The sequence below is a fragment of the Pundamilia nyererei genome, unplaced genomic scaffold, assembly GCF_000239375.1.
Source record: "Pundamilia nyererei isolate P.nyererei 1_Seehausen unplaced genomic scaffold, PunNye1.0 scaffold00026, whole genome shotgun sequence".
In the NCBI taxonomy this organism is placed as follows: domain Eukaryota; kingdom Metazoa; phylum Chordata; class Actinopteri; order Cichliformes; family Cichlidae; genus Pundamilia; species Pundamilia nyererei.
In genome coordinates, this window is record NW_005187427.1 from 3,579,897 (window position 1) to 3,604,137 (window position 24,241).

Sequence of the window (24,241 nt, forward strand, 5' to 3'; positions counted from 1 at the left end):
TGTAAAAGAAAAAAAAAAGAAAAAGAAATTCTGAGGGTTTTTTGGAACCTAAATGTGGAGCCAGTAGCGGAGTCCCGACTTAGCAAGGATGACTAGACCCATCTGTATCATATAAACTTAGCCCAGAAACTAAGGAAATATATGTTTGGTTTTAAAACAATGCTCCTTTGTAATAAATACTTTTGGAAAGCCTGTTTATTTCCCCTTACGTGGTGCCACAGTTGTAAGTAAAATGTGTGTGAGCAGCAGAGTATTTGAATTGCACCCATGAAAAACTTGCCAAATCTTCTCTGCCAATGCCAAACAGCTTATTACCTCCTAATAAATAAACAAAATAAATAGTTTAATTAATACAGAAGACCATTATGGAAATGTTAAAAATGAACTTTGGATAATGTGTGGTATAGTTTTGCTAAAATAAAGAAAAACGGAGCAGCAAACAACAACAAAATAAGAAACAAATTATTAAAAATAAATTATTGTAATAGTAGAAAAAGTAGTTGGCTCTGCACAGCCAGCAACCCGCCCGGTTCTCCATGTGTCCATAGTTTGCTCCGTTGCAGCTCAATATTCCATGTGCGGTCAGTCCGCTAGCCGCTAGGTTTATGATAACAGGTGGCTAAGGCGGCTAACGGGTACGTGCTAATAATTAAGTTGCTAATGCTAACGTGTACGCTGGCCAAGGTAAGATTTCTAACTGTTTAAGACGTCAGTGACCTTCTTTAAATTCCTCCTAAAGTGTCCTTCAGTGTCATGTTAACTACTTCAGGTGTCAGCGAGGGGAGGAATTGTGTACCTGACAATTACTTAATTCTTCATCATAGATCTTTACTGACCTCCTTGGACTTTCCCGTTGTTCTAATCGATCAATCGTGATCACTAACCAGACGTTAATAGGCCTTGTGAAGTTAAAAGACATTGCAAAACTTCAGCACTACTTACTCGCTTAAAATATTTAAGAGAGTGTTTGTATATGTTTGACTCCGTGCGGATTGGAGACAATCGAAAATAAATTCAAATTTGTGCACTTGACTCGTGTTTTTTAAATTCATTTAAAGGTGTACGCTGCACAATCATGAAAAAAAATCCTTAAAAGCCCCAAATGACCAAGAAATTCATGCCCATGTCAAGTGCATGTGAACTTCTGGCCTCAGCTGTACTGCAGATATTTTTGATGATTCTATACAATATTATGTGTGCTTTGGAAAATTTCTCCCTAATCAACAAAAAAGCATCTGGCCTGCCTCCCTCTTGTTTTTTTTGGGGTTTTTTTTGCTTAAACAGTACTAAAGGTCCGGCGTTCAAGGTTTGGCGTTCAAATGTGCGCGAGTGCATGAGTGTGGGTGTTTAATCAAAAGAAGGCTGCAAATACTCCCTACAATCAGTGCACTATTAGTCATCCGTACAAAACAAGGAAGAGCAATACGTGGAACAGGAGGCCATGTAAGGCGTCAAACCACAGCAGTAATTACTTCCAACCTGACAAACAGTGAAGGCCTTCTGTGGAGGCGGCAGAATGCAGCAAAGCTTTTATCTGAAGGCGAAATGGAGGTAATAACGGGATAATTGTTCTGGACGATAGCTGCCTCTCCCACTGCTACCTGCTAAATTCTGCTGGCACCGAGCGTGTTCGGCTTGGCAGTCGTGGCACCGCCATGTTACCCGTGTCTATGCATGTGTATGTTTGCGCACGAGTGAGTTTGTGTTGGCATTTATCTGGGTGTGTGAGCGTGTCAGCACTTGATGTATGTGAGTGGGTTTGAAGTGTGTGTAAAGAGGAAAAAAGCTGGCCAACTACACCATGTTTTCTGAATAACAAGCGAGCCAGAAACCAAGCTGGACAACACAACTCTCCCCTTCATCAATCTATACACCTGTATCTCTCAATCCCTGCCCTGCTGTGCTAGACTAATCTTTCCCCCCTCTTCCAATCCACAGTGCCAGAGATGATCTCCGTACTATCATTTTATGAGACAGTCTTGTGGCTGAGAATGATAGATCTTTTGGAGCAAGGGCTGTAAGGTGAATTCAAATCCAAAACGCTGTAAATACATTTTTAAATTCGCAAACCACCCTCTTGACCACAGGTGTTTGTTTCTGTGTACAAATCTCTGTTCATGTGCTCATGTTACTGTGTCATGTGCTATAAAAGAAGCCCTGTCTAAGGCTGTATGATCCCGTCAATCATCACTTTTACTTAAAACTGTGCATCAGATGAGATATTTCACTACACTTTTAAATCCACTATCTGTGATGTCACACAGGTATAGTACTGCACAGATATTCTATTGCAAAGCATAGCAAGAACAACAGCCCATAGTAATAGTGTCTGATCAGCTGTTATGTACCTACTAATCTCCATAGACAGTATATTACCATAAAATGTACAACTCCTAATTAGTATACTGGGAGCTAATGTGAAAATGATTTAAAAATGCATTTAAGAAGAGTAATATATAGAAATAACTCACACAAAACATGATCTTAAAACATTAGGCTTTAATAAACTACCATTCCTCATGCATATAAAATCCAGTGTCTGTTTTGAACTGAGACAAAATCACTTCCTGAGAAAATTTCCATTATTGGATTCTAATTTGAACAAATATGCTAAACAGACTGGTTGGATGTCATAATTTTCCACAGTCATTCTGAGAGTAAGTAGGAAAACTGGAAGTTCTTTCTTTAAAGTGATTGCACAGGAGCCTTTAAGACAGCATCAATTAGTACTTGATGATTGATGTTGCTTAAATGATTAAAAAAAGACACGAAATATATTGCAATATACCATAACACAATACAGGAGCTGGCTTCCTTACTATAGGGAGAAATATGTATACTGGGCCACCTATACATTACACCGACAGAAGCTGGCTAGGTGCTTGATATTTTATATACCTAAAACACTTAAAATTAAAGGTGTGGCCCAATACTTTACTTGTACTTTGTATGTTTTATTTTTTGGAATATACTTGGATATACTAAAATATGATGAGCTCTTTCTCTGCCTGCAGTATCAACTTTAATCTTCCTTCTCTACCTATCAGGGGCATGCAGTGAAATTCAGAAACTTATTGTCCGTCTTCATTATAGCTAATGAGGTGGGAAAGGTGCCCTCCTCGGTTCATTCATGGAACAAAACAACTACAGGGAATACACTGCAGCTCATCTCTACTGTGAGTAATCAGGAGGACAGGAAAAATGAGGGAGGGAGGAGGGTAAAAGACAGACGGTGAGGGACAGAACAAGAGTAGGAGGGAGGGAAGAAGGCGAGGAAACAGGAATCAATGTCACATGAACCCGTTCTAAAGTGATGGATGTTTAAGAAAAAGGAGGATTGAACGACACAGACAAGGAGAAAGAATAATGGGAGAATAAAGTAATTACTAAATGTATCTGCTGTAATGCTCATGACACAAAAAATAATGAAATGTATTTTATGCTTTTTTTTCCCTTTTAGGTAACAAAAGAATCAACTATTCTTTCGACTCACTTTTTCAGATCGACTATCCTTCATTCACTGTCCAGGCAAGTAACACTTTCAAATTTCTAAAATAAATAAAAGCTTTTTTAAATCCACCCAGAAAACAACATCAGTGCTGCGAGCAGAAAGAGGCAAGGAGAGGAAATAAAGAAGCAGGATGGTGAGTGGTAAGCAGAAACAAGGTGGTGGGGGGGGACAGATTAGAGAGCATTTTACACTCTGAGCTCTTCATCCATCAACAAAATCTGCAGAGCTTTAAAGGGGGAAGAGATGTGCAAGCTTTTCATCTAGAAATGTCTGCACTGCACAGCGTGCAGCACTCTGTTCTGCATATATGCATGTGTGCCCGGCTGCAGGATCGGCTCTGTCAGTCAAACAAAGCGAGTCGGTTCAGTTGAGCACCCAAAACTACCCGACATACCATAAAAATCCCACGGACTGAAACGCATATCTAGCTAACAAAAGCTGACGTAGTGTGGTAAACCAGGGATGACTGTAGAGTCTGCCGCAGCATTCTGGCCAGCTCAGAGGAGCAACACTCTCACTGTGTACATTTTTGAGTTTCCTCTATACGACAAGGGGCCACACATTGGAACGTGTGCAAAAGACCTATCCAGTGTGATATTAAATCCACACTTTTCCTTGTACTTGATAAAAGATATAAGGTCAAGGAAAGCTGTGAATGAGAATTCCAAGGAATTCCAAATGAAAATAAAACAGGACTGTTCAGGGAATTTCACTAGGCTGCTTAATTATGTAACTATAGATGTTATTTTTGTAGGTCTGCCATGGTTAAACTATGATTTTGGAATATGGAAAAAGTCCAGTATGGTGGTTAACACTGTTGCCTCACAGCAAGAAGGTTCTAGATTTGACTCCAACATCTGGCTGGGCCTCTCTGTGTGGAGTTTGCATGTTGCCCCTGTGTCTTTATGGCTTTCTCGCCCAGTACTCCGGCTTCCTCCAACAGGCCAAAAACACAAATTTAGTAGGGAATTAGGCCGATTGCTAAATCTAAATTGCCATAATCGTCTGTTTCTCTGTGTTAGTCCTGTGATAGACTGGTGACCCGCCCAGGATCTCAACCTATGGCAGCTGGGATAGGCTCAGGCCCCCACTCGCAACCGTGAATTGGATAAGTGTAGGAAAATCAATGGACAACCATGCTAAAAACGTTTTTTTGTTACCAGTGGTGCAATAAAAACACTCCTTAACCTTTTTATACAACATTCAATTGTAATGTATTTCGAGCCCTAAAAACTTCCCTCCTCAAAGAGTTGTTAAGGAAGGTAATTACTTGTAATTGAAAGATACTTAGATGGGTCTGTTTGTTCGTCTCACATTTAAAATGTTTCTCAATGAAATTCCTAAAATGTGCTGTATGCTATATGTAGATAGAGAGCATTTTAACAAAAATAGCAAACTGTATAGACTATATTGACACACAAAATTTATTCAAACCACCTCCTAAACATGCTTAGCCAATAAGCACTTAAAACGGGACTCACAAAAGGCATCAAGCCCTTTAATTGGCTTCTTGGGAACTAGTAAGGGAACCCAGAGGCAGCTGCACTCAGTCGATATCATGAACAAAACTTATGTCTGATGTTCTACCAAGGCACCGAGCTCACCCCATGTGCTACGGGATAATCTAAAGACACATTTTTCTGCTCAAACTTCACAGCTTCAGTACAGTCCGAACACACAGCACATCTCATGTTTTCCAGGATCCGATTCTCTTCTCTCCTGCTTCGAAGGACATCTCAGACCAGTATTACACCTCATTTACACACCCTCACCTACACCTAAACATGCACACACCTCTGCTCGTGCACTTTTTCCTCCTCTCTTGCTCCCTGTCAGGGTTGCCATGGAGGGAGGTTTTCTTTGCTGCCATGACAACGTGAGATCTCTCTGGTCTCCCCTAACGACAGCGAAACAGAGCAGACAGCGCCCGTGGATGATTTTGGAGCGCTGTGATCCACACTCGTGCTGCTCAAGTCACCTGTTCTACCCTGTGGCAAAGAAGGGTGGTGCTGGAAGATGCACACAGCTCCCTTGCTTAGATTAAAATGCCAATAAAACCGAAGATGAAGAATTATCAATTATTTGTACTTGAATATTCAAGTAAAGGTCCTCGCTTTGCCAGAAAATGTGTCCTATTAGATTTTAATCCACACTGTGTAGGCACTGTAGACTGCTATGCTGTAGCTAGTTATATTGACATTGAATATAATATCTATACCTGTAAAGCATTACTGGGTAAACCAAACCCTTGTACCTGTCAGCTCGGGTAGCTTCCACCTTCAAAGAGCTGCTTTTTAGTGGAATAATTTGCATGTGGTTGTTTTTCTTTCAAGAAGGCCATTGTTGTTTTTGTTGAGGATTTCATATGTCATGTCATTACTGTATGAAATAGTGTGCTTTCTGCCTTCTGACTGTGCACTGGTATATATAGATTAAAGGGGAAAAAATGCAAACAGCCAGGCAGTTTGTCTAGTGGTTAACAACTTCAATAAATCGTCTGGATTATTAGATTATTGATAAATGTAAATGAAGACAAATCTTCTCTGGGATGGAAAGTAAGTCTGTTTTCGTTATAAATGCTGACACCTATAGAAACGTGACATAAAGCCCCGACCAAAAGCACTGGATTTAAGACTTGGCTAGAATATAACATCAGCATAGTGAGATGGCTATACTGTCATCTTTTCAAAGATCTACCTATTACTGTAGACTTTGGCCTTCCAATTCTAAGCTTATGTGCATAAGGAAATTTGGGTTTGGTCGATTACTTCTTTCTTGTAACAATGCTTCTTGACAATAAATCTTATACTACCGGAAAACCTGTTTATTCCCCCTTAAATGGTGCCACATGTGTAAGGAAAATGGATTTGTGGGTTGAGCAGCAGAGTTGAGCATGTGGGCTGCACTCATGAAAATGTGGTAAATCATCTCTGCCAATGCCAAAAAGCTCATTCTGTTTTTGACTCTTTTTAGGTGTCGTTACTGGACTGGATGATCGAAGTCTAAAGAAACAAGACATGTTGGTAATTTCACTATTCATTTATTTAACAAACAGGGGCCTCAGAAATACATGAAAGAACCAAACACAACCACAACAGCCTGGCACATCCTGCTCATGGTGGTCACCAGCTTGGTCACACAATGCTGTGGCATGGCATCCCATTCTTCAACCATCTTAAAACAAGAGTCAGTAGTAGGGCTGGGCCATATCATACCGTTCACGGTAACACCAGTATAATGTTAGGCAATGATAAGAAAGTGAAATATCGCGATAGAATATGGGTAAAACGCGCATGTGCAATGCCTTTATTTTTATACGAACATGGCGGAAAAAGCATGGCGGTAATGGAGAACGAGAAGGCCGAAAGTGGATCGTGGAATGAAACAGATGAACTAACATTGGTTTGTAAAAATGCTGCAACTTCAGTGGTGTGGGACTGGTTTGGTTTTCGTCCGTCAGATACACAACAAAGCACAATTTTTGGTAGAGCATGCAAGCAGGCCGTCGTTATTAGCGTGTTTTTCGGAAAATAAGGCACACTTAAAATCAATCCTTTGATTTGATGAAAAATCGACAGGGCCCCTTATAATCCGGTGCGCCTTATGTATGAATTCTTGTTGTGCTTACTGACGTTGAACCGATTTTATGTGATACACGGTTAAAAAATCTGTCAAAAATGTTTTAGTACAACTTTGGTAAGCTACGAAGCCGCACCGCTTAATGGATTGTCTGAGCATTACAGCTACCGTAGTCAGGAGCCTCATGGAGTGATACGTACTGTGCTTCAACATAATATTACCGTATTGTGTGTGTATAACCTCTTTTTAAGTTTTGTGGATATTATACCTGGTTATGCTGAGGATATGTCAGCCAATTTCCACTGGAAATGCCTTTTGGTTAAACTGTCAGCAAGGAATTTGCATTTGCACTGTTACATTTTTATATAGCTTTAATGCACATAAAAAACAGCTGCTTGTTTAAGTAAAAATACATTGATGGGGGTTTTTTTCACTTATAAAGTTGTGGCATTGTAAAATATTTTGTCCAGTGTCAATTATATTGTCAGTTATATCATTATTGCAAATTTTCAAATATATATCGTGATAAATATTTTTGGCCATATTGCCCTGCTCTAATCAGTAGCAGAATAAGCTGTCTGGCATCGGCAGAGAAGACTTTCATGGGCACAACCCACACACTCTACTCTGCTGCTCAACCCACAAATACATTTTCCTGAAAAATGTGGCACAATTTAAGAGGAATAAAGAGACTTTCCAACAGTATAAGATACAAAAAATAATCAACCAAACACAAATGTCCTTACTTTTTGTGCTAAGTTTATAATTATTCCACAATTAGAGTGTCTGTAAACATCCCTTAGTTTGGTTTGGTGGTGCAATGCCCTGCAGGAAGAGACACTTTTCCAAAAATAATCCAGAAGTGCCTACTCTGCAAAGACAATAAATGACATACGAATACTTTAAAGCAGCGGTCCCCAACCTTTTTTGCGCCACGGACCACGGAGTTTAATGTCCGACAATATCTTCACAGACCGGCCATTAAGGTGTCGCAGATAAATACAACTAAATAAAATAATATGACCAAGACATATGGTGGTATTTTGCAAATATAATAATAAACGCAAATTCACCAAATACTAGTATTGGCAAAGATTAATGACAGAACAGGGATTGCATCGTGTTACTACTGTAAACTTCCCCAGGACAGCTAACCTGACTAACTTTATTGTCCTGGAACATCTGTGTGTTTGTGTAGTGGTTGCTAGGCAGAGTTACAGCTATGCAAGCAAGAAATAAATGACTATCCTGAGTGTTGTGAATAGCACGGATGCAACTGTGGCTAAATCAATTTCATGTTAATGTACTGTATGAAGCCTGTATAGCTTGTTGCACGATACACACAATTTCTTTTTAAACTCTGGCTTATAGAACCTAACTTGTTATTTCAGTCACCGGGGAAGACTGTGAGTTTGCATGCCAGTGAGTGAGAAAGATTGTTATAGAAAGAGCAGGAGTCTCATGTCTGCATGAGCTGATCATAACCCAGATTCATTCATTTGTTTGTCTACTTCCTGAGTATTTACACTACAACTGCAGCTGCATTTCTAAATGTAACGAACAGTTCAAACTGGTCACATGGATTTCATTTGGGTAGGCCAAAGGGGAACATGTTAGATGAATCAATATTCTTCATGCAATTATAGCTGCGATGATAAAGAACCCACCGGACACCCATTATTAGAATTGTTATTTCTGCATCACAGACCCCGAAGATAATTAAGCACACTGTGAGTTTCTATTATGTAAATTCTTACCTTAAGTCTCTCAGACACTCCATCAGTAAAACTGATGGTGAACTCCTCCACTTTGGGCACCTTCAGCCGCTTCTTCTCTGTCTGGTACTCCGTGCGAGTTTTCACCACCACCTGGAAGCAGAAGAAGAGTCGAAATTAAAGCAGTTAAATACTCAAAGATGCTGAAGGCAGCGAAGGATTGATGGGTATTACCGTGGAAGGGAAAGGTTAATTTACGTTTAGCGTGTTGCCACAAAGGTCTTACAAACTGCATTAAATGGCAGGAGGTTTCACCTGACAAAATCAGTTCATTCAGGTCAAGTGCAAAAAAAAGGTGACGGAGGAAACATGTTGGCTTAATAAAAACTGGGCCAAAGTGCAGAATCATCCTTGGTTAACAATCTGTATCAAAACATATCCACATTCAGTAGACTGTAATGTACATTATGAAATATTTTGTCCAGAAAAAATGTGCAATAGCCAGTAGGAAACATTCATTTACTAATATTCTGTTTGTTTCCCACTGCCTTCAAAATAAAAACCAAATGAAACCAGAAGCTCAGTAACATTGTAGCTGAATTCAAAGGTTAATGTAACGTGCAGAAAGAAAGTTGTGTTTTCTTACTAGTGGTTGGTTTTGTTGCACAAACTATTGAGAATTAAAGAAGTCAAGGAGACTTGAAAAGTCGAGGATCAATGCTATTAAATTAATGTCACTTCACTAAAATACGACCAACGCTGTAGGAGGAGTGGTGATGCCTTGACATAGCAAAAGTTCATCAGTCCTTTGGCCGCATGAGCAAACAGCTGACAGATGGCGTGAATATCATTGATCATCTAATTACAATGCAGTGTTGTACCTGTCTGTGGTCCTGAAAATCATCTGCATATTAACAGGACACGTAGCACCCCCTTCAATATTGCTGCAGACTGAAGCCTGATTCAGACTTCTGTGGGGAATCTTTGTAGAGTCTACAATGTAACCTCTGTAAGTGGTCGACGTTGTCTATGCTTGCGCAGGTTCGTTACATGTTCATTACCATGTGGTCATGTCCTGATGCTTCATACGTGGTGCCAGCCAACAGACAAAAATAAAATGCTGGGTCCTTACTGTTTGTTGTGGTCAGTTTTCTTTTTCTTTTAGGGGTAAAGATATTTGTCCCTCGTTTTTTTTTCCACGTTTTTGTTCAGTCCCTCACATCCATTCTGATAGTTTCAGCAATCTCCCTCCAGGAATCTACAGACATTTGTGAGTCCTTATATTGATGCTGTGGTTTTTATTCCTTATACTGGGCTGATGATTGTTATTCTCTCACTGATAAATTCAGAAACTGTGGCGAGTAGTCAGAAATGCACATGAGGAATCAACTGTGCTGAACAGGCCAATCACAGTAGTTGGGGGCTGCGTTGATGCATCGTGCAGTTATTTCTCAGGAGGTGTGAGCAGGTTATGTTTTACGTTACGGCATAGATTCCCCACTGAAGCATAAATGGGATGTAAGCACTCCCCTCATGGCAACGTCACTCTCCAGCAGCAGCAGCCTCCACCAGAAGGAAAACTCACACCCAAAGTAAAGGACCCAGGACCATTTATTGTCCAATATCCAGTGCCCATGTCTTAGCAGATCTGAGCTGTTTAAAGGCATGAGGAAGACCTACTCAATATTAGACAGGTAGTTTTAATGTTGTGGCTGGTCAGTGTAAAACACAAAATTCAGAAGCTCTTCCAAGATATTTTGACAGAGACATTTTCTTGGTCATAAAGTAACAAATCTTATGGTAATAACATTATAATATTGTGCTTAGCGCTTCCTCTACAAACAAATCCTATTCCTGTATACAGATATGACAAAGAAGTCACCCCTCACCCCAAGTTATGTTTCCTCTGTAAAAGGCATAATTGTCATAGGAAGTTTGGACAAAGGCACATCTTTCTAACCAGCAGCAGGTTTAAGGGTTAGAAAATTCGATTCAGTTCAATTTTATTTATTCAGCACCAACACAACAGTCACCTCAATGCGCTTTATATTGTAAGCTAGATCCTACAATAATACATACAGAGAAAAACCCAACAATGATATGACTCCCTATGAGCAAGCACTTTGGTGACAGTGGGAAGGAAAAACTCCCTTTTAACAGGAAGAAACCTCCAGCAGAACCAGGCTCAGGGAGGGGCGGGGCCATCTGCTGTGACCAGTTGGGGTCAAGAGGGTCAGCTGATATTAGACAGTGTATGAGATTACAGCACATCAGTCAACTTTTCAATAATTATATTCTAAGGCAACAATGTTAGCTCTCTTATTTTGGCGCTGAATTAAACCTTGGATTTGGAAAGCTCATATCAGACACCTGTTACCGCTTACTAAGCTGTCTTGCTATTTTCTGCTGGCAGCTAGAGCAAAACAAAAGAAGCAAAAAACTGTCCCAGTAGTGTCAATTTTGCACTCCTCAAGCAAACAGGTTTGGAGCTGTAGTCCAAACACAGAGTCTTCAAAGCTCTGGTTTGCTTTCCGACTTCCAGTTGTGTTGTAGGAGGTCCACGTTCAAAACACGTGGGAGGAGAAAGCAGATGGGATTTCCTTAGTAACATAGGAATTACAGCTGAGCTTCTCTTGATGAAGATATCAACCCACGCACACTCAAACATAAAAAACAGTTTGCATTGCAAGTCACACTTCTGCAGTAGTGTCTGGCTGCACGCACATGTATAAGCAGTTCTTAAGATTGTCTGGAGGCTATATTTGCACAGTCCCCTCTTGCTAGTTTTGATTCCTCTGTGGTGCTTTTTGTGGCCCTGGTGTAAATGAACAACAAAAGAGGTGCTTTTTACCAGGTTGCGTGCACTTCACCACTGCAATTACTAAAAAGACAAAGTGTCCCTACTGTTTTTGTGCGTTTCCTGTATACTAATGCACAGAAGACAGGGCAGAGAATAGAGTACAAATGACAGAGCAGAGGAGAGCTGGATGGAGAGGAAAAAAAAGAAGAACAATGTCTCAGTGTCCTTGAGGCTAATTGTGCTGCCTCTGAGCGGCTCTCCGTCACTTTGAGACAAAGCCAGAAACTGCTGCGCACACAAACTGGCTCCACTATCTGAATAACAAAGCTGTCAGTTGGCTGTAGAAACCTCTTATCTAACAGTTGAAGGCCGCAGTAGGTGTACTGAATACTGCGCATTTTATTGGACCCCTGAGGCCCTGGTGCCCCAAGGCTTTCCGCGCAGTAACACCAGACGTCAGGCTTGCCATAGTTGTAACTAATGTCTCAATTTTGGCTCAACTTTCCCATTCTCCAACTCATTTCACAATAACATGCTCGCAGCCTCTAGGCTCAAACACACCAGCGCTTTATTTTGCTTCATTACTCTTTCCCCTTCTCTAAATCTCACTCCTTTATTTCATATTACCTAATGAAGTGGCCATCAGTCAACATTGCCTCATTTACACAGCTGTTAGCTGTCAGCCAGCTCGTAGATATCCCCTGAACAAAGTGGCACCATCTCTGATTAGACAGGTCTAAATACTCTCTGAGAAACCTTAAATTTATGAACAGAAAACTCTTATTACTAACACTGGATGTAAATGTGTATAAATAATGCAGATGTGATATGAAGACTGAAAAAAAAGCAATTGCAGCTTGCATTATTATCATTGTGCATGAGCAGCCTTTTATTTCTTTATGTTAGTAGTATGATTGTGCACTTTTTTGGCAAAGCCTGCAGTGAAGTGTTTGCGATAGCAGTGAAAGTCAGGTAGGTGGCCAAAATTAAATATCTCAGCAAATATCAGATTTTCATGAAAGGCTGCCAAAGCTATTTTAGTTACCCAGCACATAAACCAATGTGGCTTTGGTGAAGCCTTGACTTTTTCTTTTTTTTCCATTTGAAGAAATAAATATGACAGCTATAAAGTGGAACACCGCAAAATGCTGTAGGGATGCTTATCAGAAGATCTTTCAACAAGCAAAGAACCATTCAGAGGTGGACTGTCCTGCTGCATAACCCAAGTGAACTTTAGCATCAGGGCACAAACTGATGATCAGACATTGTCCTTCAGGAGTTACTGGTAGAGAGTGGAATTAATGGTTTCATCACTTGCAACAAGACTTCCAGGTCCTGAAGTCTTTTTTGGTCAGCAGTGGTTTTTGCCTTGGATCTCTTCCATTTATGACATTTTTGCCCAGTCTCTTTCTTATATTAAACTAAGAACGCTGACCTTAACTGAGGCAAGTGAGGCCTTTTACATGACTTGATAGGCTGTTTTGGGAAGGTGTTCACTGTTCCAAGTTTTCTCCTTTTGTGGATAAAGGCTTTCACTATAGAGTCCCCTGAAACCCTTTCCAGAATAATAGAAGTCATTACTTTGTTTCTTTAAATCATAGTACGATCTGTTGCTCTTTTAGCCTATTTAAGGGATTTCTTGATTGAACAGGTCTGGCAATAATCAGAGTTGGACATGGCTCATAACATTGAACTCAGCTATGCAATTAATTCATGATTTGACAAGAGAGGGCAATTACTTTTTCCACATATGGCCAGGATTTTTTGTATTCACTCAGATTAACCTCTATTATTATTATTCTTTTATTATCTTAAACATTTAAGTGTGACTTAGAAATCAGGAAGGGGTCAAATATTTGGTACAGGTAGCTGGTACATGAAAAAACGTATTCAGTGGGAGATTACACAACCCATTTAGTCCCCTGTAGTTGTACTATTGTACTATTATTACTGTTCATGGTGGTACTTCTCTGTCTCAGCAGTGGTGCAGCACATCCTGCAGTTTTGGTAACATATTCCTGTAAGTGTGAAAACACAATTTTAATTTCCAGAATACCAGCGTTGCACGCTAACACCGTTTTATCCAAATTTTGAGTCTTATTTATCAGTTTGTATATAAAAAATATTTATTTTAGCTATTAATATTTCATTCCTTCTACTGCATCTGTGAATAAAATTTCAAATTAAACCACCCGTATTAAAAATACATCACCATGAATTTTCTGTAGCTGCTTTAATATATCACTGGCAAGCGCTTCTACATCTGGAAGAGGCGGGTTAATGATTCCCCCACCTACATGGGTACAGCCTCTCCAGCAATTTCCTTTGAGAGTCTATTTACAGATATCAAATTAGTCATGTATATTCTATGTAAACATCCTGTTTCACTGTGACCTTTTAATACTTCTGTGTCTGACTCAAGAGTCACTTTTAGATCTGTAATATATCTCTGTGCAGTAAGCTGATGATTGCCTCACAATGTGACGATGGACACTTTGGTTGCCAACAGAATTTATAGATATGTGGGGTTTTTTGAAAACACACGTTTCTATATTTGAGTGAAGGAGCAAGTGATTGAATAAGGCACGAAGAAGTATATGAAGTGCATTTCAGAAAAGATGGCTTAAGCTCATCAATCTCAGCCTGCCATTCTCTCTTTGTGTCTCTCCATCGTTCCATCTCCAGTCACAGTATTATTATTTTTTTATTTTTTTCAGATTTGATATCCCCTGTGGAAAAGCTGTCAGAACATTTCTTCTTTGCCCATCTTCCCAGTATGTGAGACCTGTTATCGCAGTGAATGCTGTTTCGTTTTTCATCCCTAAGAACTGAGCTGTGGGAGAGAGTTGGTCTTTGGTGAAGTTTAGCATGGAAAGCAGCTGTAAATACATTTTTGACACCTTTGATTCTTCGGGATTCCTTGTGATAAAAATAATTAATGAAAACCATTAAAAATAGAGAAGAACATTTGTACAACATGAGTTATAACAGGATGAACTGATGTTAAAATCAAGACGATTAATATTTAATTTAAATGACAGCAGACATTCACGTTGGCACATTTTTTATCTTAACTAGTTAAAATAAGGTAAATCTGTTATAACGTTACTTTTGTTTTTTACCTGCTGGATCAGCCTATATTATCTTTAAATCTATTTACATTTTTTTTTAAATAATGGTCTTCAACACATAAATACGGGGATCTCTGCAAATCTAATCTGAGTACTTCATACTACAATGCACTTCATTACTTAAACCTGTCCAAGTCCTGGCTAATGCAAAAATGTATTCAGCCAATCAAATGGCAGGAATTCAAGTATATAAGAATTCCAGATGTGGTTAAGACAACCTACTGAAATTTTAACTGAATTAAGGGAATTAATAGGGAACAAAGGTGATTTAAGTGACTGTAAACATAGCATGGTTGTTGGTACTTAACAGGCTTGGCTGAGTTTTTCAGAAATTTGTGATTGTTAGGGATTTTCCTACACGACCATCTCGAAGGTTTATGGAGAACGATCCATAAAAAGAGAAAAAGTGAGCAGTAGTTCTCTGGGTGAAAAAGCCTTATTGATGTCCAAGGTCAACAGAGAATAGCCAGACTACTTCAAGTTAATAAAAAGCCAATAGAAACTCAAATAACTGCTTATTACATCCATGTAGGGATGTCATCAGAACTTAAGAGTAAAATTCTTTAAATGTGACTGCATTTGTTTTTATTTCGCACTGGAGGTACAGAGGCAGCAGAACATCCAGATCTGTTCAGAGAATTGAAGGTGAGTGAGTTTCAGTTTAAATTAAAAGTATCCAAAGTGTTATCTTTTTTTTGTTATCCTGAAATGCACGCTGCTATTTAGATTGACAGCTAACATTGTGAAATCAGCTTTGTGCGATGCGATATTAAATGCTTATAATAACGTGATGTAACTCTAACATTAGTAGGTTACATGGCAAATATTCTAATATTTCAGTCAGTGTCTTGTCAACAAAATGTAATGTTAAGATTTTAAATAAATGACCCGCCATCATGTTAGTGTTTTTAAAAGAACTTCAAGAAGTTCATCTTTAAGTATGTGGGATACAAATTTTGTTTTGATATCGAATTGGCTGTCCATTAATTCAACTACTGGTACTAACTACTCAATTTCTGGTATTGTGACCATACAACCAAGATATGCAGAAGAACGTCTATGAACGCACGACACACTGAACCCTGAAGAATTCTATCGTCCTGATAACGATATAAATCACAAAAATGTAACATTTTCTGTAAATTCTGTGAATCTCGGGCAGCTCGACTTGCGTGAAGTGTTTCCAGCTGCGCGTCATGTAGCTGGAGTCGAGTGTTTTAACAGATGCATGAAACGATACATTTTTAGACATAAGTTGTAACGACCGCCGTTTTCTTTGTGAGTATTTATTACACAGCGTGCTGCGGGGAAAAGCCTGTTCTAACGTTTGAGTCTAAGGTTTGTTTGTTTTTTGCTTCTCATCCGTAAATAATCTGCTCTTTCACGTGATTCCGTTTATTTTGAAAAGTCTCAACAGGATCTTGAGCTTTATTGTGAAAGGTTTATGTGGAACATAAACAAGCTGACACGTGATGCTGTTACCGTCGTTGTTGCTAACCACAACGCATAAAAACAGGCGCTTGCCCGTCAGTAGTGTGGTTATATAAAATATAAGAGAAAGAAGAAATTAATATAGCCACTACAGTGACCATCAAAAGGATGAAAAAATATTGCCGTAAACAGTTTATTTTGCGACACCACGAAACAAACGATAGCGTAAAATGAAACGATAGACGTTTTTATATCGTCATCCGATATATATCGTTATATCGAACAGCCCTAATTCAGGCTCGTGGTGTAATGGCATAGGGGGATATGTTCTTGGCAAACTTACTACCAACTGAGCATGGTTTTAACACCACAGCCTACCTGAGCATTATTGCGGACCATATCCACCCTTTTATCACCACAGCTGTTTAGTTCATATGTTCATATGAAAATAAAAATCTTAATCATGGCGACCTATGAAAGAAAAGCTTTGCACCATTACCGTGACCCAACAATTACTGGGGCTCAATCCTGAAAGTCTCTGTTAGCCTGTCAGAGTGAGTACTGCTGGTCCTCTTATCAGGAAAGTAAGAGCAGCTATTTGCATTCCCCAGCATCTGAGGTAGAAATCAATCTGTGGCTACACAGACAGAATATAAACCAGCAGGGCTTTAAATCCAAAGGTGCAACACCCCAACCAACCAGCAGCACTGCAGTACTGTTGGATTACACAGTGGAAAGAAAGCATGAGCCCTGAATGGCTGCTACAGTATAAAATAAACACAAAACTGTTGAAGGCTGAACATGCATACATGTATTTCATTCATTTAAATACTGCAGATAAACTGACACTGTCTATTATTTTGCATGAATTTAATGGTCCTTAGGTCTCCTTAAGGTATTCATCAACTAACTAGTGTTCAGTCAAAGCAATACCAGCTGTTCACTCTATAGTGATGGTAAACTCACTGTTATCCTTTTTTATGCATGTTTCCCAACATGTTATGACAGATGATTGACAAAACGATTAATTTCTTCATTTGGGAAATACTCTATATGGAATCTAAATCTAATCATAAACAAAAAAAGATATCTAAATGATCCCCCGCTAAAGTTCGCTATTCAAACTGTTAAACAAAAAACAGACTGTGTAGGCTTTGCGTTTCATCTGATCTGGCCTACAGCCTCTGTGCACATCCAGCCAGATAAACGTGTAAAAAATATATTTAGAATCTGTGGCGATTTGGCAAATTAACATGAGCGATGGTTCATCTGGTTAGGAGGCCCAAAGCCGTCACAACGCATAAGAAATCATCCGCTGATCCATTACTGATTTGACTGCCTGATGGAGGGTTCTCAATACCAGGAATTCCTCTTTAATTTATGAGGATAAGAACAAAGAATCGCAAAAAGAAAGAACAAGACTTGAAAGCGTCTCTGAAGTAACTGAGGGAAGTGAGAACAATAAAAGAATGAGGATGTGTGTTAAACAGGAAGAAAGTGATTGTAAGTCTCTTACTGCCTTTGAAGCAAGTCTTGGTAGCTTAGCTTTGTTCTTAGAGGAATGATAAACAGAAACGATCTGCGTGTCTCTCTCAGAGTCATTCCACCTCTTGCCACCCTCCTCTGGTTGTTGTTGTTGATTTTCTTTCAAACTACCAGAAATCCAATCAAGATATTGGTAGCGCAGCAGAGGCCGTGATGCATCTCTGCCCAAATGAAATCAAATCTAATGCTTTTCTAATGCCTCAGCAGCATTTTCCTTCCATGCGTTGGTGTGCCTGTAAGTGTATGAACTTTACTGTCATAAAGTTACCCCACCCCTGCAAAAATCTGCAAATATCCCCGAGTAACCCTGTAGCCGGCAAGGTCACATACTCATCAGACAGGGATCAGGGAGAAAACAGCTGGACTCGTATTTGTAAAGCCGCTCACAACCGCACCGCTGATGTGGGGTACTAGTCGGGTCACATGACCTACTAAAACCTCGCTTTGGCTTTAAAGGACAAAGAGAACAAAACTGGTCTCAGATCAGATTTTGAGAGAATGATAAAAGCTGATTACCAGTGAACTCTTTCTGGATAGGGCAAGTGGCAAAAACAGCAACCCAGTATTCAGTGAGATTATGAAGCCTGTCGCCGCAACGAGTCTACAGTTTCTGATTTAGACAAAGGAATGTTTTCCTACAGACACAATCAACGTCAAATAACAAAATGATTACCAGTATAGGTTCCTTACTCAAAAAAGGTAATGTATTACACTTCCTGTCATTTTTTAAACTTTACATTACTTAATGACTCCCTGAATAATGTAATTCTTTACACTACTTGTTGCATTACTGTGGATTAAGGCTTTTAAATCTTTGTGAATATTTTATTATTAATGAAGTCATTCACATCAACTGCATAAATCTGCAGCACAAATTTACAGCATTTGTAGCTCAATTTTTCAGATTTTTCAGATCAAAATAAACAGATCTGACCAATCAGACCACTGCATTTGGGAACATGTGTATTCATACCTCATGACACCAATATTGAATATTCATCCATCCATCCATCTATTTTCTTCTGCTTATTCGCATGGGCAGCAGCCTAAGCAGAGAAGCCCAGACCTCCCTCTCCCTAGCCACATCCTCCAGCAACACCAAGACCAAGGCACTCCCAGGCCAGCCAAGAGATATAATCTCTCCAGCGTGTCCTGGGTCTGCCTCAGTACCTCCTCTGACTGGGACATGCCCAGAACACCTTGTCAGATGCTCAAACCACCTCAACTGGCTCCTTTTGATGTGGCGCAGTAGCGCCTCTAAACTGAGTGTTGGATGGCCGAACTCCACACCCTGTCTCTAAGGGCGAGGCCAGCCACCCTTTGGAGAAAGCTCATTTCTACCACTTGTATCTACGACCTCGTTCTTTCAGTCACTACCCAAAACTCGTGACCATAGGTGAAGGTAAGAACGTAGAACGACTGTTAAATCGAGATCTCCTGCTCCCCTTGCTCGTGAACAAGACTCTGAGTTACGTTAGGGTCCACTTGGAGCAGTAACTCGTACCTGACATAGAGTCGGCACTCTAGCCTTTTCCAGCTGAAGACCATGGCCTCAGACTTGGAGACATGGAAATAGTAAAATAACACAATTTTGCCACAGACTCATAGCTGGACGTTGCTCCGGGTCAATCAGCTCTCTGAAAAAAATTTTCTGCCTCCTAAAATGTGGTCTCAGCTCTGCCAACAAGAGTTCAAACTGCCCCACTGACAACCTGAAATATGCATGAAAGCAACCGTGTTTCGGCTTCAACTCTTGGAGAAAACCATGAAATTCTCAATGCTGCTGCCTTCTCGTGAGAATTAAATGAACCCAGAATCTCGGTTTCTTCCTTTTCTTGTTTTATGTTTAATTTTATGTTGCTTTTTTGCAGCACACTTGGTGTGTTAACAATATAAACTGTCGATTACAGCATGACATGCTGGTACAAATCCCTATCCTAATGAGGACATACACATGGTCTGTCTTTGATTGTTTAACTTTTAAACCAAAGTCATTGACACAACATTGAAAATCAGCCTAAAGGGACTTTTAAGTGATTGCTACAGTGACTCTGTCCAAAAAAAAGGTAGAAATGGATGCTACATGGCTACAAGTCAGACTGCTCATCACTGTTGTTGTTTATGATCAGGCTCTGGCTGCTGGGCTAGACTCCGCATACCCTCAGCTTTAATGTCACTTTGGGTTCTTTGCTAGCTTTGTGTTAGCATTCCGTGCAAATGCTTACAAAGAGCCAACGCTGTGTTAGCAGTACAGTGCCGCTGTTTCTGTCCTGGGTGAAGCTTACATTTTACCACCGTGCTCTGGTATTTTTGTACAATGAAAATGAAGGTAATTCTCAGACCTATACTCCTCAAAAGTCAAACACTGCTCCACCATTTTCTTCCTCCCTGCTAAACTGAAAACAGTCTATTATAGTGCAGGTGTGCAGGAAGAAAAGGGTGCATTTTATGTATTTGTGTGCAAATAGTGAAATAACGTAATGTTATTTAATCAACGTGTGGTACTGAAAAAAATAGCAATGTGATTACTTTGTAATCTATTACACCCGACACTGGTGATAACAACGAGAAACAAGCGGTCTGGTCCTCTGTGCTTTCCAGAGCTGAATAGCATAGATTCAGCTTAATGTTATCAGTCTGACCCACAGTTTGACTGCTTTGGGTCTCATGTGCAAGATTGGTGGCTTTATGCAAATCAGGAACTCCAAAGAAAAGGGACTCCAAATGAATTATAAAGTTGTTGCATAAGAGCTTAAAATATAAACAGATGAATTTTCTAGAGATTTCATAAAATCGGATGTCTAATTAAATATTTCATTATTTCTTGGCCTCTCTTGCATTCATGCATCACTTACCAGGAGGAAAATTCTCACACTTACAGCTCCAAACAAATGCTAAGATTAAGCAGCAAATTGACCTTTCCGACTCCCACACTGTCCTGACTGTTAACAAATGGATCCACTTTCGTTTGCATAGTGATAGATTAAAAGCAACACACACACACAAAAAAAACTTGCCACGGTTTTGTTTGCTTAGTGCCCGAATGCACAAATGAGCACAAAATAAATGAGCACACGGAGGGGCTGAACTAACAATTTCCCAGTCCTGGGAGCAAGCCGGCAAAATCTGCATCAGCTGTCAGCAGATTTATCCAAAAGCAGCAAGCAAATGCAATCTTTGTGGATGCATCTCCTGAGGCATGTAAAAACTCAAAAACAAAGCCAAACAAACAAAAAAATTACATTAAAAAAAACAAAAAACTGCAAGCCATCCTGTTTGACCTCTTTTCCTCTTAAATGTCAACAGCAATAAGTCACTGGATGGGGACTTATACTCAACTCAGGTTATTCTCTCTGTCAGTCTCCCTTTTCAGGTAATCAATATAAGACATATTTGTGTAGTCACACAGTACAGTAATACAGCAATGAGTGAGTGTGTGTGTGTGTGTGTGTGTGTGTGTGTGTGTGTGTGTGTGTGTGTGTGTGCAAAGGCAGCTTCATCTACAGTACGTAGCAGTGTTGGTGAATCTGCTGGGACTGATTTAATCAGAGTAAAATGACTGACAGCTCTACTAAGAACGTCGTTTCACAAACTGGTGACAGAGACGACCTGTCACTCACGCACACGTGCACGCACGCGCCGCCTTTGTTGTAAGTATGCGCTGCTAGAATTCCCGCAAGCACAACCGTGAATGAAATTGCAAGTGTGTGCGCATGTGTGTGTGTTAGCACAGTGAATGGCAGGTCTCCTGAGTTAACAGGTAAATGAAATGGAAAGCGACTGTGCTTCCCTCAGCAGAATCCGCGCTGTGGGGTTCAGGCTGTGCTATCTGTTTCGCCTCGCAGCAGGCCAAACGGGAGCTCGTTTCTTCCGGTGGAGTTTTGTGTGTGTACGCTCAAAAATTTAAACCCTTTGTTAACGCATTTTTCAAAAAACGGGGTGACCATGATATGAAGAACACAAGCACAGCTAAACTTCAAATTTAAACACACAGCATAAGCCTCTTAAATTTGCCACATACAGTATAAACGTCCGGAGAAATGACATCTCCCTTAATGGGAATATTCCAGCTATGGAAGCCAGACACTTATTAACATCGTCAGCTGTTATGCAGCAACATTTTCACTCATTTGTCATCGTATTTCTGGCCATTGCTGGCTGTGTAGCTCCAATATTGACTCTCTCTGAGCTCAGATGTTCTCCAGAGGGAAATATCCAGCTCCTAAATGCTCCACTCTACCACCAGTTAGTTGCTTCGTGTCTGTCATTCAGTGATGTGAATAAAGTACATTTGGTTGTTAGAGGCTTTTCACTAAAAATGGCTAAACAGCAACTAAATAGGGGGGATTAATCATGCCATAAAGCTTCTTACAGCTACACATGAAGCTGATAGCTCTCTGTTGGTTTACCAACTCCAATAAAATACAAAAATATGGAGTTACAGTCCAAAGTTATGGATTTATTTCTCAAAATGTATCTAATTTGATTTGTTTTTACTTCTACAAGTCATTGGTCACTTGGTGAGAGGAGAAATATGGATTAATATAGCTGAAAAATGTTCATCCTTACATCCAAACAGCGAAACAAACAATCCACAATAAAGCTTTCATGTGTGCAAAAAGTGACAATGAGCTCGCCTTGCTGCCTAATTCCATTAATTCTTATAATGCGCAATCAGTGCTGCTCTCTCTTCCAACCCGGCACATACACCAATCGGCGCTGCACTGCCACCATGGTAACTGGATTAACGAGCGGCGGCGCAGTTACTATGGGATGTCAAGATGACAAATGACAGTCTGTCTGGCACCAAATCTGTCTCCTAATCTCAGCTGGAAGACAAAGGACATGGCTGGGAGACAGATAAGATGAATGAATGTGTGAATAAATGGAGAAAGAAAACATAATACACACACACACACACACACGGATGGCAAATAAAAGTAAAAATCGACATAATATAAATCAACGTGATTTTGAGACATTTAGTGACCCATTGTGAACTACAAATATGAGGTCCTGCAATCCTGGGATAACAGGAGATCACCTCCATCAGGAGTGAAATACTTCCTCACCAGATAAAGGTGAACACTCACATCAACTTTGTATTGATCTGCAGTGATCCTCCCCTCAAGAGGGTGGGGGGACAAGTGGTTTCAAACAATAACAGCAAAATGCCTCCCACAGCTTAACAGAGCCATCATATCACCTTTTTTTCCCCCTTTGCTGTGTTTGTCTGTGTGTGGGAGGATGGCACAGGTCAAAAGCACTGAGGCAATGGCAGCGAAGGCAGATTTGGGAAGAAGATGCACAGAAGCTGGTGGGCAGTCTCTCACCTTGTCAGGTGCTTGGCTCTGGAGGCTGCCAACATCCAGTGGAGTGATGAGGGGCACATTCTGAAAGCCGTCCTCCACGCTCACAGGTTTGGCGCCTTTGTCCTGCAGATTACTCCCCAGTTTCACCATCTTCAGCCTTTAGTATTCCTTTATTTCCACGAAGCCTGCTTCTGAAAAGAGGAAGTTTTGCACCTTTACAGCCTCTCAAGTCAATGAAAGCTGGCAAACGCTGGTTGATTGATGGGGACGATTTTTAATGAAACGGTGAATAAAAATGTTGAATTAAGCGGAGTGTAGCTGTGAGGCAGCTTACGCACAAAAAGGTGCTCAAATAATGCCTGAATGATTGATTGGTGAATGATTAGAGTAAAAACAGGAAATCGGAGGGAGGGGAATTTTTTTTCGTTTACACTGAAACATGTATCTGAGTGAAAACTACCGAAAAACAAGGAGGGGGGGGGAAGGAAATATGCATTCTGTCTTCAGCACCTTCTTTCTATCACAACAAAACCATCAGAAAATGAACGAATAACGCGTAAAAAAAAATAGGCTGATACTTACAGCTGCTCGTCCTTGTCCGCCCGGTTCCTCCGTGCTGCGGCACTGTTTGTGTGGACAGAGGCGGAGGGAGCGCAGATGAGGAGCAGGTGAGGCTGGAGGATGCTCTGCGGCGTCGCTGCTGCTGATGCTGCGGGAAAGCTGCGCTGCACCGCCGGAGACAAACTGGATGTCTGGCGGCAGGTTTCCTACCAGCAGGCAGCCCAACCCCCTTAATCCAAACAGCCTCTTCCTCTCCGAGCTGCTAACGCCAAGCCGCTGGAGTTGCCACTAGGGGGATGTTTGGTTTATTTTTCCTCCTCTAAGAGTCTCGTTTGTGTTGCCAAAGTGGAAACTGGACTGTCGTTGCCTTTCAAGTTACCGGGTAAAGTCCGATTTTTCACCAAAATATTTTAGAGCATTTTGGTCACTTTTGTTTGTTAAATGAATTAAAGCGGGTCAGGATCTAGCGTTGTGAATCACAGATCTAACCCGAAGAATAAAAGTGGACTGCTTGGAGCGGATTGATTTTGCTCTCCACCCTGAATATGACATCCCGATCACTTAGAAGTTGCTTAATATTCTCATTTCCCCAGTTTTAAAACTAACATTTTCCATAAAGAAGCAACATTACACGCATCACGTGAAGGCAGCATGAA

The 24,241-nt window shown here is 40.3% G+C and overlaps 1 protein-coding gene across 2 annotated transcripts in view; it reads right to left on the reverse strand.

The window, feature by feature from the left end:
* nsg2 (neuronal vesicle trafficking associated 2) overlaps positions 1 to 23,956 on the reverse strand; it is a 45,636-nt gene extending 21,680 nt beyond the window's left edge. Inside the window, exons 1-3 of one of the 2 annotated variants that reach the window (XM_005727801.2) lie at positions 23,607 to 23,956; positions 23,046 to 23,212; positions 8,848 to 8,958 (exon numbers count right to left, since the gene is read on the reverse strand). In XM_005727801.2, coding sequence (XP_005727858.1) covers positions 8,848 to 8,958; positions 23,046 to 23,174 — 240 coding nt within the window. In that variant the 5' untranslated portion in view covers positions 23,175 to 23,212; positions 23,607 to 23,956. Of the gene's footprint in view, positions 1 to 8,847; positions 8,959 to 23,045; positions 23,216 to 23,606 lie in introns of both variants that reach the window. The other variant, XM_005727800.2, reaches the window with a different exon arrangement.
* Positions 23,957 to 24,241: the final 285 nt, after the last annotated feature.